At 43.6% G+C, this 15,106-nt stretch overlaps 1 protein-coding gene across 1 annotated transcript in view; it reads left to right on the forward strand.

Annotated features, from left to right (window-relative positions):
- Window positions 1-15,106, forward strand: part of PLCE1 (phospholipase C epsilon 1) — a gene marked incomplete at both ends in the record, with an annotated part of 297,487 nt that overhangs the window by 263,881 nt on the left and 18,500 nt on the right. The window contains 4 exon segments of the mRNA XM_080695071.1: window positions 3,304-3,435; window positions 4,680-4,970; window positions 11,806-11,969; window positions 13,891-14,152. Of these exon segments, the coding sequence (XP_080551197.1) occupies window positions 3,304-3,435; window positions 4,680-4,970; window positions 11,806-11,969; window positions 13,891-14,152 (849 nt within the window).

Genomic DNA, 15,106 nt, shown 5'->3' on the forward strand with positions numbered 1-15,106 from the left:
ATGTCCCTGAGTTCCATCCCCAGTACTGCTAAAAATTAAAAAATTAAAAGGTTAGTCACGGTGGCCTTTTTTACATACTAGAGGGGAAAAAAATATAGATAGGATTTTCTTAATTTTATGTTTCCTCCCACTAATTTTTAAGTTGTTGGCAACTACTACTGCTTGTATTGAGGAAGATAGGAATTAATAAGTAGCGAGCCTGTATTTCAAAGAAATACAAGAAGCTAACATTTAAGGTTTTTCCCCACAGAGCATGACTCTCTGTCACCTAAGCACCTTATGATCATTAAGAACGCTATGAAGTTACATTAGCAATGTCCATGTGTCTCACCTTTGACCCTCCTGAGTCCCTTCCCAGGAGCCATAAACACCTGCAAATCAGTGAGGCACCCACCTGGTCCACCTGGTCCCACGCCCACAGAAGCAGAGACTGCTCCACCATCACCAGCCTGTTCAGAGGCAGGGCAAGGGCCACAGCTTGGGTCTCGATTCAGTGCTGGGTTCTTTTCACAACACTGTATTGCCTCTTAAATTCCAAGGAAGTGGCTGAGTTTGTTTCTACATGTATATCTGCATGTCTTATAGGGTTTGCTTCTCAGTTACATTTAATACCTACATTTTCCTGGGTCTGTCTGTCTGTCTGTCCTTTTCTTTCTGTCTTCTTCTTCCAGTATACAAAAAGTAAACAAAAAATGTTTTTTATTTTTTTATTATTTATTTTATTTTTATTTATTTATTTATTTATTTATTTTGTACTGGGGTTCCTGGAAGCCCTTCTACCTCTGGGCTACACTCCCAGACCTATTTTTTTTAATATTTTTTATTTGGAAACAGGGTCTCTTAAGCCAGCGAGGCTGGCTCCGAACCAGCGTGATCCTCCTGTCTCCGCCTCCGAAGCTCAGGGATTACAAGCGTGCGCCACCTAGCCGCTTTGTTTTTTATTTGGGATGGTAGTGTTGAGGATTGAACCACGGGTGGTTCTACCTCCAAGCTACACCCCCAGCCGTTTTTATTTTTGGTTTTTGCCAAGTTGCTCAGGCAGGCCTCAAACCTGTGATCCTCCCATCTCAGCTTCCAAGTATTGGGGTTACAGTCATGCATAGTGAAACGGGATATTTTATGTGGCCCCTACCCACTTCCCACTAAGGGCCCCCGGCCCCTGCTTCCATCAGGCACCCACATAAAGCACAGCCCTTCCCAGTGTCGGGCCTTTGCTCAGACACTGCACTCAGGTTGGCCCATCCTTTCTCTTTCCCTTTGCCACTGTCCACAGGCTCAGTGCAAGGCCAAGGGGCCTTGTGAAGGACCCGAGACTTTTCAACACATTCTACTGTCTCCTGTATGGGAGCTTCTTGCCTTTATAGGTATACATTTGGACACCTCTTTGGTTCCTATAATTGTCCCCCAGTTAAGAGTATAGCCAAGAACCAGGCATGGTGGCGCATGTCTGTAATCCCAGTACTTAGGAGATGAGACAGGAGAATCACAGGCTCAAGGCCAGCCTCAGCAACTTAATGAGACCCTGTTTCAAAATTAAAAAATATAAAGAGGGCTGGGGGTGTAGTTCAGAGGTAGAATGCCCCTGGGTCTAATCCCCAGTATGGGAGGGAGAGAGAAAAAAAGAAAGGGAGGGAGGAAGGGCTACAGCCAAGAGAAATATTAGATCATTAGGTGAGATCACTGATCAGAGACCTGAGCTCTTGGCTATCTATTCTGTGTGGCTTTTGCCAAGGCAAATTCCCTCTCTGATGCTCAGTTTCTTTACCGCAAAGTCTATGCTTTTAAGTACTCTCCTGCCTCCTCTGATGATGTTCTTCGAAAGATGTTTCTGCTTAAGGAACGGCTCTCCAGAGTTATGGACAATGCGAGTGATTTGGAGCAGCCCTGGCCTCACTGGAGCCTTTGAATCACTCTTACACTGGAGCCAGGTGTGTGCGGTGTGCACATATTTTCTCACTCAGCAAATATGTTCCGAGTTCCTGCTGTGCCCCAGGCTGTGTGCCAGGCCTGAAGGATCCAGGGAGTGGTTGGACCAGGAGTGAGAGAGAGAAGCCATGAAGCTTCATTATCATCATTATATATTTCCCATCAAATCCTCCAAGTAACCCTATGAGTGCATTCCTATAATCATACTCGTTGCAGAGAGAAGATAGAGCATTAAATCCAGGCTCAAACCAGAAGAAAATGAAGCTGGATGATATGATGTTAAAGTTCAGATTTGTAACCATTCTTTCATCTCTCAAAGTTGAGCAAATTGACCTCTAGTAATTAAATATTGACCGCAGCACTTTCTTTTATGCAAATCTTAATTTTTTTTCGGAACTGGGAATTGGACCCAGGGGCATTCTACCTCTGAGATACACCTCCAGCCCTATTTTTTATTCTTTTATTTTGAAAAGGGTCTCACTAAGTTGCAGAGGGCCTCACTAAGTAGCTGAGGCTGGCCGCAAACCCACAATCATCCTGACTCAGCCTCCCAGGTACTGGGATTACAAGTGTTTACCACCATGTCCAGCTTTATGCAACATTATTTTTTTTTTGCATGTGTGATACTGAGAATTGAACCCAGAGGCATTCTACCTGCAAACTACTCCCCCAGACCGATTTTATTTCTTATTTGGAAATTGGGGGGGGGGTTGTTTTTTGTTTTTTGTAGTACTGGGGGTGGAACCCAGGGGCTTTCTACCTCCGAGCTACACTCCCAGACCTATTTTCTATTTTATTTGGAAACAGGGTCTCACTAAGTTGCTGAGAGCCTCACTAAGTAGTTGAGGCTGGATTTGAACCTGCGTGATCCTCCTGTCTCAGCCTCCCAAGCGCTGGGATTACAAGTGTGCACCACCACGACTGGCTCTGAAAACAGGATTTTGTTAGATTGACGAGTCTCACTATTTGCTGAAGCCGTCCTTGAACCTGCGATCCTCCTGTCTCAGCCTCCCACATACTAGGATTAGATTACAAGCATGCACCACCACCCCCAGTTTATGCAACTTTTAAGAGTATTTCAGGTGCACAATCAACTAAAGATGTCTGAGTGTGTGTGCACGTGTGTGCGTACGTGTGTGACTTTGTGAATACTCCATACCAAGCACGCAATCCCTGTTGTGTTTGCCTATAGAGATAAAAACATTGCTATAATTGCATACAGTGCTATTATTAACAGTATTAAAAATGCTAGTAGGTCTTATATGCTGGGTTACAAGGGAGTAGTAGGACTTCAAAATAAACATGAAAAAGGATGGAAAATGTTGAGTTCCCTTGCCTGTAGCTTTTGGCTTATTTATTTTCATTTTATGGGAACAGGCCTGTCAACTCTAAATGCATCTGGCTCCAGCAGAGGAAAAGAAAGGAAAAGCAGGAAGTCCATTTTTGGCAACAATCCGGGCAGAATGAGCCCAGGGGAGACAGCATCACTTAACAAAACATCTGGAAAAAGTAAAGTCACCTTCTTACAACCTTTTTGTTTGATCCTGCATGCTAGATGATTCAGATACTTTACTGTCTACGCACTTTACTTGAATTTATTCATTCCTTTTTATTTTCATGAATATTCACATTTTCTAAGGGTGCTCATGAAGATTTTTAAATTTCTAATTTATCCTTTTAACTCACTAAAAATAGCACTTCACTAAGGGCATCCTAAGTCATTTTACCTCAAAAGTAAGAACTGGAAGCACCTTGGAACATTCTAGTGGTTCTTGGAACTGTTCTCTACCCAGAAGATATATCTATTTTATTTATAATTACTTTTTATTGTGAAAATAATAAATTATCATAGCTAGAAGTTCAAACAATACAGAGCATTATTAAAATACCTTTCCGCTCTTAGTCTCCTGATACTACTTCCCAGAGGTAACCAAGGTTGAGTTTATTGTGCTTTGTTCAAGAAAAACAAGATCCTTTCTAAGATCATCCAAATGGGATATGAATGAAGATACCTGTATACCTTTTATACGTGTCATACGTTTTACATAACCTTACATGCATGTATGTATCTGATTCTCCTTAATGCTTCTGTAGTATTCCATTATGTGGATATACTGTTATTTAACCACATCACCACTGATAGAATGTTTGAGTTGCTTCCTGTTTGAGGTTTTTGTGGGTTTTATATATATATTTATTTGTGAGTATATGTACTATTGTGCATTTGTGCACATATATCAGCAAGGCTGATGAGGTTCTGAGGCAAAAGATTTATTGCTTTAATTTAAATTGGTATCGCTACCCTCGTTTCTTTTATTTTTTTGATGCTGGGGATTGAACACAGGGCCTTGCCTCTGAGATACAACCCTAGCCTACTATCCTCTTTTTAAAACTCAGCAGACATCATATTGTCTCAAGATGGCATACTAATTCACAGGTAATATTCAAAATGTACTCTGAGGCTGAGACATAGAATCACAGGTTCCAGGACAGACTCAGCAAAACAAATCCCTCCGCACTTAGTGAAACTCTGTTTCAAAAAAAAAAAAAAAAATAGAGGCAGGAATATAGCTCAGAGGTAGAATGCCTCTGGATTCAATCCCCAGTATCACCAAAAAATAAAAAAGAAAGGAAGATGTATTCTGATGTATTTTTGTATTATGTCTGCTTAGGGGGATGTCATTGAGGTTTTTCTTTCTCAAACATTTAAAGTTTTCGACACTAATCTGAGGCTAATCTTTTGGGGAGTTTAGGTTCCTGTGAAGGAATGCGACAGACCTGGGAGGAATCCGCTTCCTCTCTCAACCCAACCACGTCCCTCAGCGCTATCATTAGAACTCCCAAATGCTATCATATCTCATCGCTGAATGAAAATGCCGCCAAACGTCTGTGTCGCAGGTATTCTCAGAAACTGATCCAGCACACCGCCTGCCAGCTGCTGAGGACGTACCCGGCCGCCACCCGCATCGACTCGTCCAACCCCAACCCCCTCATGTTTTGGCTCCATGGGATACAGCTCGTGGCGCTCAACTACCAGACAGATGGTAAGGGCCTGCGTCCTCGCCTCTCTCCTTGCATCTTGTATTTCAGTCAGTGTGGTTCAATGAGCAACATTTTTCAAAGGGGCAAGAATGCAGGCGAAGGCTCAGAGGTTGGAAACAGAATGAATTATGCTCCCAGTATTTCAGAGTTCGGATGATAGAAAAGGACCTTGAAGGGATTCTCTACCCTTTTTATTTTGTTTTATTTTATTTTACTTTTTGGCATTGGGAACTGAACCCAGGGGTATTCTACTTCTGAGCTATACTTCCAGCCCTTTTTAATTTTGAAACAAGGTCTAAGTTGGCGAGGGTCTCACCAAGTTGCTGAGACTGACCTTGAACCTACAATTCTCCTGTTTTAGCCTCCCAGATACTATAATTATAGGTAAATGCCATCATGCTCTGTCCCCAGACCCTTTTGTGGGGGAGGTAAATAAGGGGAACTGGAAGCTGAACCCAGGGCATTCTACCTCTGAGATATACCCCAGCCCTATTTTTTTTTTTGAAACAAAGTCTAAGTTACTGAGAGCCTTGCTAAGTTGCTAAGGCTGTTTTCAAACCTGCTACCCTCCTGTCTCTGCCTCCCAAATACTGAGATTACAGGCATGTGCCACCATGCTTAGCTCCCCACTCCTTTTTTTAAAGTAATATTTTATGCACAAGACTTTTCTTCACAGAGCTGCTTTCAGTTTTTATTTATATGTGGTGCTGGAGATGGAACCCAGGGCCTCACACATGTTAAGCATGCACCTTACCACTCATCAATACCCCCAACCCCTAATTTGTTTTTAAAGGTATTTGGAGGCAAGGGTTTCTTCTTTCTTTCCTTCTTTCTCTTTTTCTTTCTCTCTTTCATTTTCTTCTCTTTTGAGCTGGGATATCCCTATGTTGCCAGGCTGACCCAAGACTTCTGGGCTCAAAGGTTCTTCCTAAGAAGCTGGAACTATGAGTACATGCCGCCACATCCAGCCAAGGGAAAGAGATTTCTTAACATTAGTTAACCTGTCTCAACATGAAATTGGGGGGTTTTTTTTGGTTTTTTGGGGTTTTTTTGTAGTACTGGGGATGGAACCCAGAGGCATTCCACCTCCAAGCTACACCCCCAGCCATATTTTTTATTTTTTATTTTGAAACAGGGTCTCAATGAGTTGCCAAGGGCCTCAGTAAGTAGCGGAGACTGTCCACAAACCACGATCCCCCTATCTCAGCCTCCCAAATGCTGGGATTATGAGCGTGTGCCACTACGCCCAGCTTGTTTTTGTAGTCAAAAGTAATGTCACTCAGCAGTACTTAGGAGGCTGAGATAGGAGGATCTCAGGTTCGAAGCAAACCTTAGCAATACAGCAAGACTCTCAGCAACCTAGTGAGACCCCATTTCAAAATAAAAAATAAAATAGGACTGTTGGTGTAGCTTGGAGGTAGAATGCTTTTGGGTTTAAACCCCAGTACCACCACCACAAAAAAAAAAAAAAAAAAAAACAATAGTCACTCCAGACACCGTGCAAATTAAGACCATCAAACGGTCTTAATTAAATGGTCTTAATTTAATTTTTCTCATCCTTTTGAGATTGCAGTATAGAACACAGGTCAGTGCTCTCAAGGCAGCAAACAAAAAAGAGAACAAGCACGTGAGTCGCGTGAACAGAGAAGGCCGTGTTCATGTTTTTCCACCATCCAGGCCTCGCAACTCCAGAGCAAAACTCTCCGTCTGCTGCATGCACACTGTGCTAAATCCTTCACTCCTATCATCTCATTTAATCTTTACAACAACTCTAAGAGGTGGTACCTTTTTGATCCCCACTTCTCAGCGGAGCACACAAAGGCAAAATGGTTCATTTGTTCGGGGTTGCTGGATGTCTTGTAATAAATAATAAATTCAAGTTTGGGGGACAGTTGGAGAAAGTGTTTTGCTTCTGCTTGGTTAGGAGAGGAAGAGGGGAGCTACCAAAGGTGAAGAAGGAGTCAACGAGGGGTGCTTCTTAGAAACTCATTCAAAAGCCACAGTCAATGCCGGGCGCGGTGGCGCACGCTTGTAATCCCCGCGCCTGGGAGGCAGAGACAGGAGGATCGCGCAGGTTCGAAGCCAGCCGCGCGCACCGGCTTAGGAGACCCTGTTTCCAAATAAAAATGTAAAAATAGGTCTGGGAGTGTAGCCCGGTGGTAGAAGGGCTTCCAGGAACCCCAGTACCACCAAAAAAAAAAAAAAAACCAAAAGCCACAGTTGTTCTTTGGGACAGCAGAGCAGCCCTTATCGGTCATCTCACATGCACAGAATCTTATCCTAGCCAAGCGCACCAAACCGAAAACCACAGCGCAGCCCTGTGTGGGGCGGAGGTCAAGCCACAGCTTCAGCTCCAGGCCCAGCTCGCTACCTGGGGCCAGCAGTGCCCACTTGTGACTGACCCCAAAGATATAGTTAGGGACATCGGTCATGATTCTTTGTCCTCGTTGCTTTTGCTTATTTCACTTGAAATTAAATAAGGTGATGCAGGCAGGTGAAGTACCACGCTTAGCATAGCACCCGGCACATAGGAAACATTCCACAAGTGTTAACCATCCTTAAGTGCATTTGATAAGTTATAAAAACGGTATGATCTGGACTCACAAATGAAAATAATGGTGAAATACTTTCAAAGTCGTAAAAATTTTATTTCCCTTTTCTTTTTCCATCTTTCCTGAATGGATTATGGGTTCTATAGTCCTGTCTATAGTCCTACGTCCACTGGTGCCCTTGGTTATTACAGTACTGGAATAGTTTGAGTATGCCAAAGTAACTGGCAAAATGGGTTTCTCAAGGAAGTGTGTGTGGTTTGGGATGTGCCCTTTTTCCTGAAGTGCCAAGACAATGCGGACTCACTGGCTCCGTTGATGGCCAAGGGAGCTCCAGCTAAAGGAGACACAGGGAATTGCCACTTCTTGGGTCACCCCGCAGTCTAGCAGCACATGCTGCTTGCCCCCCACTCAGCCCTGAAGGCTTTACATTCCTCCAGGTCAAGCTGGGAGGCGCTGTTGGAGCTGCCCCACTCGGGGAAGTGGACGCCTATGCTGTGTGTTTCGCTCTCAAGGTCCTTTGCACGGCCTCTCATCATGGCAGGAAGAGCTGTCATCTAACCACTCATGATTCATTGCAGCAAGCATCAATTAAACATCTCCCCTTTCTGGACAAAGGCACAAGCTATGTGCAGTGTCTGTGCATTCATCTGCAAAAGTGGTCTGCATTTCTGCAATCTGGGGTTCAGTACCCTGTATGCAGTAGGTGCTCAATAAATCCATGCTGCCATGAACTGAAGCAGACTATCCCTACCAGCTCCTCTACAGTCTGAACCTGTGGTTCATGGTTTTCGGTCTACATCTCTTCCAGGCACTTATTTCTCTGTGAATTGACAATCCAAATGCATAAGGGTAAATGCTAGAATCACCATTTTTTAACTGTTGGAAAGAATCCCTGGGTTAAGGAGTCCTTGAATTCCCATGACCCTTCCCATCATGCTTCTAGACTCCCTATGTCCCATGGATGACAGAGGACCTTGATACCCAAAGGGCTGTTTTTGGACATAGGGCAAGGACCATCTCTTCTAAACTTCCTTTTGACTCTGTCAACTCCAACATCAGAAGTGATCTATAAGTATTGCAGGAGTATTACAGGTACCCACTTGGTAAAACTAATTTTTTTTTTGAGCGGTACTGGAATGGAACCCAGGGACTTTCTACCCCCGGGCTACACTCCCAGACCTATTTTCTATTATTTGGAAACAGGGTCTCACCAAGTTCCTGAGAGCCTCACTAAGTAGCTGAGGCTGGCTTAGAACCCGTGCAATCGTTCTGTCTCAGCCTCCCAAGCACGGGGATTACAAACATGTGCCACCACGCCCAGCATAAAACTAACTGTTAAGTCTGGAAAATGCTCTGAGGCTGGCATGTAAACTGGTTTTTCTGGCAAGAGTTCCTCTAAGTTCTTTCCATATGGGGTAGAACAAATCCTCCTTCACACACAGGACCTACAAGTGTGCAAATATGCAATTCCTGTCAGGAAAAAAAAAAAGCCTCTTTCAAAAAAGCATTCTCTATGCTTTATTATATGATAGTCACTTTTTTAATGACTTTGCCAGACCTCGAATATAAGGATAAATATGAGAATGGCGTTTGCTTAGTACAGGGTTCTTGAATGAGTGGAGATCCTAAGGGCTGGTGGTGTGACTGACCGACCATCACATGCATTGATTCAGAGGGTGAGCAGGGCTGCACTGACTCCAGCACATTCTTTCTCTTGGTCAATGCAGGAGTTTTCAAATTATAGTTGCCAATGAAGTTCTGGGACCATCTAAGGAAGGGGTCAGTGAGAGGTCCAGATTTGAAATCTCACCTTTATTTCAAACAAAACAGCTCCATACCTTATATGTGCCTCACCGCAGGATATCTTAGTTAAGAAAAACTGCTTTGAAGTTTTGGAAAGATAGTAAGATAGAGACGCAGTGCTAATGAGATCAGACTTGAAACCCAAATGGAGTTGACGTGGAAATCAGTTAAGTGTGAGCTATTACTGCCATTGTTAATAATATAGATTGAGTACCCCTTGTTAAAAATGCTTGGGATGAGAAGTATTTCAGATTGGGATTTTTTTTTTCAGATTTTGAAGTATTTACAAATATATTCTTCAGATTTTGAAACATTTACATATATATTCTGAGATCTATAAATAAAATAAGGTCTTAAGGATGAGACCCAATCCAAACTCAAAATTCATTTATGTTTCAGCTGGGCATGATGACACACACCTGGAAACCCAGTACTTGGGAGGCTGAGACAGGAGGATTGCAGGTTTGAGACCAGCTCAACAACTTAGCAAGACCTTGTTGCAAAATAAAAAATAAAATAGGGCTGGGAGTGTATCAGGAGTAGAGTATGCCTGGGTTCCATCCCCAGCACCACACCAAAAAATTCATTTATGTTTCATATACACCTTATCCACATAGCATGAAGGTAATAATTTTATACAATATTTTTAGTGCTCATTTGGACCTCAACATATCACAGGAGGTCAGGTGTGGAATTTCCCACCATGGTGTCATGCCGTTGCTCAGAAAGTTCCATATTTTGGAGCATTTCCGATTTCAGACTGTCATGTCAGGGCTGCTCAGCCAGCACATGTCCGTGCCCTGTGTGAGCTAGTTTGCTTCACTCTAGAGCCATCCTCACCGTGTTTGCACTCCTCCATCACAAGGCAGCCAGGGAAGAGGATTCTCTCCTGATGCAGGTGAGACAGCAGGGCCTCCATGAACCTGGCACTTCTGCACTGGGTGGGGCCCGACAGACCAAATGCAATGTGGGAACCACCACGAACCTGAGGCCCAGCGAGCTTTCATTTGTCTCAGTCTTCTTGCCCCAGGAATTCCTGCTCATAACCTTGGCCAATCCCAGATATATGGAAAAACCGACACAGGAGACACACGAGTAGGGGCCAACTTCTTGTGGCTCCAGGGTGCTTAGCACACTTTTCCTTGATGTCGGTCCACATAGCAAAGGTTGTTCTGCACATGGCAGGAATCTATCAAAGGCGACATTTGTCAGGTGTGCCTCAGAAACTTCTGCTCATTTTGGGGCAACTTTTATATAGATTTGAGCCATCAGATGAGCGTGCGAGTGTGGAAGAGTCCAGAAACGGTGCAAGAATCCAGCTGTTCATCAAAGAACTGTGCCAAAGATAATTTGGCCATCAAAGACTCGAATGAAGCCTTAGTGAGGTCCCTCAAGCTTATGGCTGAGGGGATTGTGAACATGATGTGAATCATATGTGGTGTCGATTTTTGTTCACATTTAACTACAATAAGAAAGATGTCAAAGTAATTTATAGGGTTGAAATTGAGATTTCAAGGAAAAGCTGTTTTCCTGGCTCTTCTTTTTTATAGTTAAGATTTTATCTCACCTATGAAATAGCAAGAATTGGCCATACACTTGTCCATATGGTCTGGTGTTTGAGGATTAAAAAATGGCATTATTCCTTTCAAATTTTTTAGTATAAAATGAGATATTTTACAAGATTTCTCGAGTGAATGCAGTAAGTGTTTATTTTCAAAAGGAGTTTTTTTTAGTTTGTTGTGGTGGTGGTGATGGTGGTATTAGGGATGGAACCCAGAGGCATTCTACTTCCAAGTTACGCCCTAGCCCTATTTTACACTTGATCTTAGCCAAAGGGCCGAGAAGCGATGCCCTATTTTATTTTTTATTTTGAGACAGGGTCTTGCTGAGTGGCTGAGGCCCTTGCTCAGCTGACTGAACCTGCAATCCTCCTGCCTCAGCCTCCCAAGTACGTCACCACTGTACCAGCTGCTAAGGCGTTTTTAAGCACAAAAGCTGGTTTGGTAGAAACATTTGGACATGTATGTTCCACAAGCAAGGGATTTTTTTGTTTCTTTGTTTTGGTGGTACTGGGGGTAAAACCCAGGGGTTTTCTACCTCCAGGCTACACTCCTAGACCTATTTTATATTTTATTTGGAAACAGGGTCTCACTAAGTTGCTGAGAGCCTCACTAAGTAGCTGAGGCTGGCTTCGAACCTGTGAGATCCCCCTGTCTCAGCCTCCCAAGGGCAGGGATTACAAGCGTGCGCCATCACGCCCGGCAGGAAGGGATTTTTAATCTCTTGTCACCTACTTATCTCTGGGGCCTCTACAAACTGGTGCACAGTAGACAATCATTAATTTATGGAATGGATAGCTGATCGTTTCTTCTTCCAGCTGAATTTCCAGAAACATCAATGTAAAGTTCTTTTTTAATTTAAACTCATGACACGCAAGCAACACAGTAGCAGGCAATACTGACCTCGTTCATTTGTTTTGCAGATCTCCCTTTGCATTTAAATGCCGCCATGTTTGAGGCGAATGGCGGCTGCGGTTATGTACTGAAACCCCCGGTTCTGTGGGACAAGAACTGCCCTATGTATCAGAAGTTTTCTCCACTAGAAAGAGATCTCGACAGCATGGAGCCTGCCATCTATTCTTTAACTGTAAGTAGGGCCCCTGTTGTCAGAATATAGTGAGGCATTGAAGTCTTCCTGAATATAAACTGGTTTGGTTTTGTTTTTCAAGATTGGGTTTTTTATACTTTTATTGGTACACTATGGTCTCACATCATAAGGTAGTTCATAGTGATGGTGACATACATGCGCACAGCCCTTGGAGGGCTTTTCCCAGCCCCCTCCCCGCTCCCCCACCTTCCCCACACAAGACATTGAGATTGGCATTGGCATTCTCATGTATGTGCATAATGTCAACAGAAGTGTTTCCTTCACTGATTTTCTCTTTCCCCCTTGCACCCTCTCCTAAACCATCTCTCTGGCTCCACGAGTTTTCCCTCCATTTTCTCAAGTCCCTCTGGTATTCTAATCACTCCCTAGCTTCTGCAGATGAGAGAAAACATACGACCCTTCACTTTCTGTGACCGAATGATCTCACGTAACATAATGTTCTCCAGGCCCATCCACTTTCCTGCAAATGACATAATTTTATTCTTCTTTATTGCTGAGTAGACTTCTATTGTGTGTATATCCAAAAAATATGGAATGCTTCATGAATCCGCATGTCATCCTTGCACAGGGGCCATGCTAATCTTCTCTAGATCATTCCAGTTTTAATGCATGTGCTGCTGAAGCAAGGACTAAAGTGGTTTTGAACCCAGGGCATTCCAAAGCCACCATGTCTCGAGTCATGATGACTTAGTTCCCTCAATCACTTCTTTATCTCCCAGAAAGCAGTGGCTGCTGGTTAGTATGCTATATTTGCCAGAGCCGGGTACGTAGGGTTACGAGGCCCCTGCTTTACCCAGTGTACTCGTGATAATCACTCTATCTTCCAGGACCCAAAGAATCATAACTACAAGTATACTCATAAAACTTGAGCTTTTTTTTTTTTTTTTTTTTTTTTTTTTTTTTTTTGGCGGTACCGAGGATGGAACCCAGGGACATTCTACCTCCGAGCTACAACCCAGCCCTAGTTTGTATTCTTTATTTTGAAACAAGGTCTCACTGAGTTGCAAAGGGCCTCACTAAGTAGCTGAGGCTGTCCACGAACCGCAAACCTCCAGTCTCAGCCTCCTGAATGCTGGGATTACAAGCGTGCGCCACCACACCCAGCTCTGAGCTCCTTTTTAAATCAGCTCATCTTAAGCTCCAACAAGCTCTAAGATCAGACAAACTGGCATCCAGATATAGTGAAACATCCTTCATGCTTCTAGTTAAAATGTTATCATCCCTGCATCTTTCCTTGTGCAATGTATCCTGTAAATAACCCCAGTACCACCAAAAATAAATAAATAAATAAATAAATAAATAAATAAATAATATAAAAAAAATGAAGACCTGTTAACTCTTCACTCAACTCTTATTTTCCTAGTCTTCTACTCCTTCTTACATAAAAGATTTTAAAAAAAATCTGTGTAGGGGATAGGAAAGAGAGGGACAAGGTCATCTCTTCCCTTCATCTTGTGATCTTGCCCTCCTCTCTCCAAAGGAGTCTGCTCATGACACCCTGGGACAATCCCATTCACAGATTTTCTGACAATCCCAATTTCCCTTCTCTTTCCCTAAGATAGTAAGGCAGTGGACCCTTTGTATTTGGCCATTTTGGCTAGAATTGAGTGCAGTTTTATCTGTTTACAGAAGACTATGAATTAATTTTTGACAACACACTCTGTTAGACAGTTGAAAGGTGATAGTTGAGTGTATGCAGTTGCCAAAGGAGGCTTTTCTCATGGTTTCAGTCATGTGATTAGCTAACTACTGCTTGTTTTGCTGAATGATTTTATTAATCATTCACTGTGAACATTCCAGCATTCTTTGTGGAGGGAAACGGTAAGATCCAGAGGTTGTCTCTGCTTCTTTTTTATCTTCTGTGATCTCAGTTCTTTTTTTTTTTTTTCCTCCCTTTCAGATCGTTTCTGGTCAAAATGTGTGCCCCAGTAACAGCACAGGGAGCCCGTGCATTGAAGTTGACGTCCTGGGCATGCCCCTGGACAGTTGCCACTTCCGTACGAAGCCCATTCATCGAAACACTCTGAACCCCATGTGGAATGAGCAGTTTCTGTTCCGGGTTCACTTTGAAGATCTTGTATTTCTTCGTTTTGCGGTTGTGGAAAACAACAGCTCAGCGGTAACTGCTCAGAGAATCATTCCTCTGAAGGCTTTGAAACGAGGTAGAATACAACTCCCAAGTAGCTCCCACACTGTCCTGGTGTTTTTTTAAAATAAGGAAAGGGATCCAAGAGAAGGGAGAGTTGGGGTGTGCTGCTGGTGGCAAAAGTGAGCTGTGCTTGGTGGTGGTGCCTGGTGGAAGTCCAGTTTGGAAGCAGGGTGGTCATTAGATGAAGAACAGGGAAAAGAGAAAGACTTCTGAACCTAGGCCAGGGCTGTGGGATTGTGGGTGACTGGGTAGGACACTCCTAGGAATTCTGGCTTCTTGCCCCGTCCCGTGCATTGCTTCTCAAACTTTGATGTGCTCTCTTGGTAATAAAATGCAGACCCTTGATTCAATAAGTCTGGGCAGGGCTTGAGTTTCTGCCTTTCTAACTCTCCTAAAAGTGCTGATCCTGCTGGTCTGTTAGAGACCACTTTTTATATATGTTCCCCACCCAGCTGACCCTCTGAGCTCCACAAACACATCTCCGTTTCCTGCTTTTTGTCAATTTCCTATTTCTCTTCTCCACTGTGCAAGTAGCCCCGGTCATTATATTTGACTGCTGGGGTCTCCATAACAAACCACTATAACAGAAATTTCTTGTCTCACAGCGTAGAGGCTAGAATACTGAAATTGAGGGGCCCGCAGGTTTGGTCCTCTCCGTGTGGCTTGCAGATGGCTGCTTCTCAGTCTCCTCACATGACCTTAGTGTATGCGCACAACCCTGGTGTCTGTGTCCTTATATCCTCTCCCTTTAAAGACACCAGTCATGCTGGATTAGAGCCATTTTAACATAATCACCTCATCAAAGGGTCTCTCTCCAAATACAGTCACATGTTGAGGTGCTGGGGGTTCAGGTTTCAACATATAAATGGGGGACACAAGCTGAGTGTGGTGGGTGCCACATGCCTGTAACCCCAGTACTTGGGGGGGGCTAAGACAGAAGGACTGCAGGGTCGAGCCCAGCCTCAGC

Source organism: Muscardinus avellanarius (genome assembly GCF_963383645.1).
Source record: "Muscardinus avellanarius genome assembly, chromosome: 4".
NCBI lineage: Eukaryota > Metazoa > Chordata > Mammalia > Rodentia > Gliridae > Muscardinus > Muscardinus avellanarius.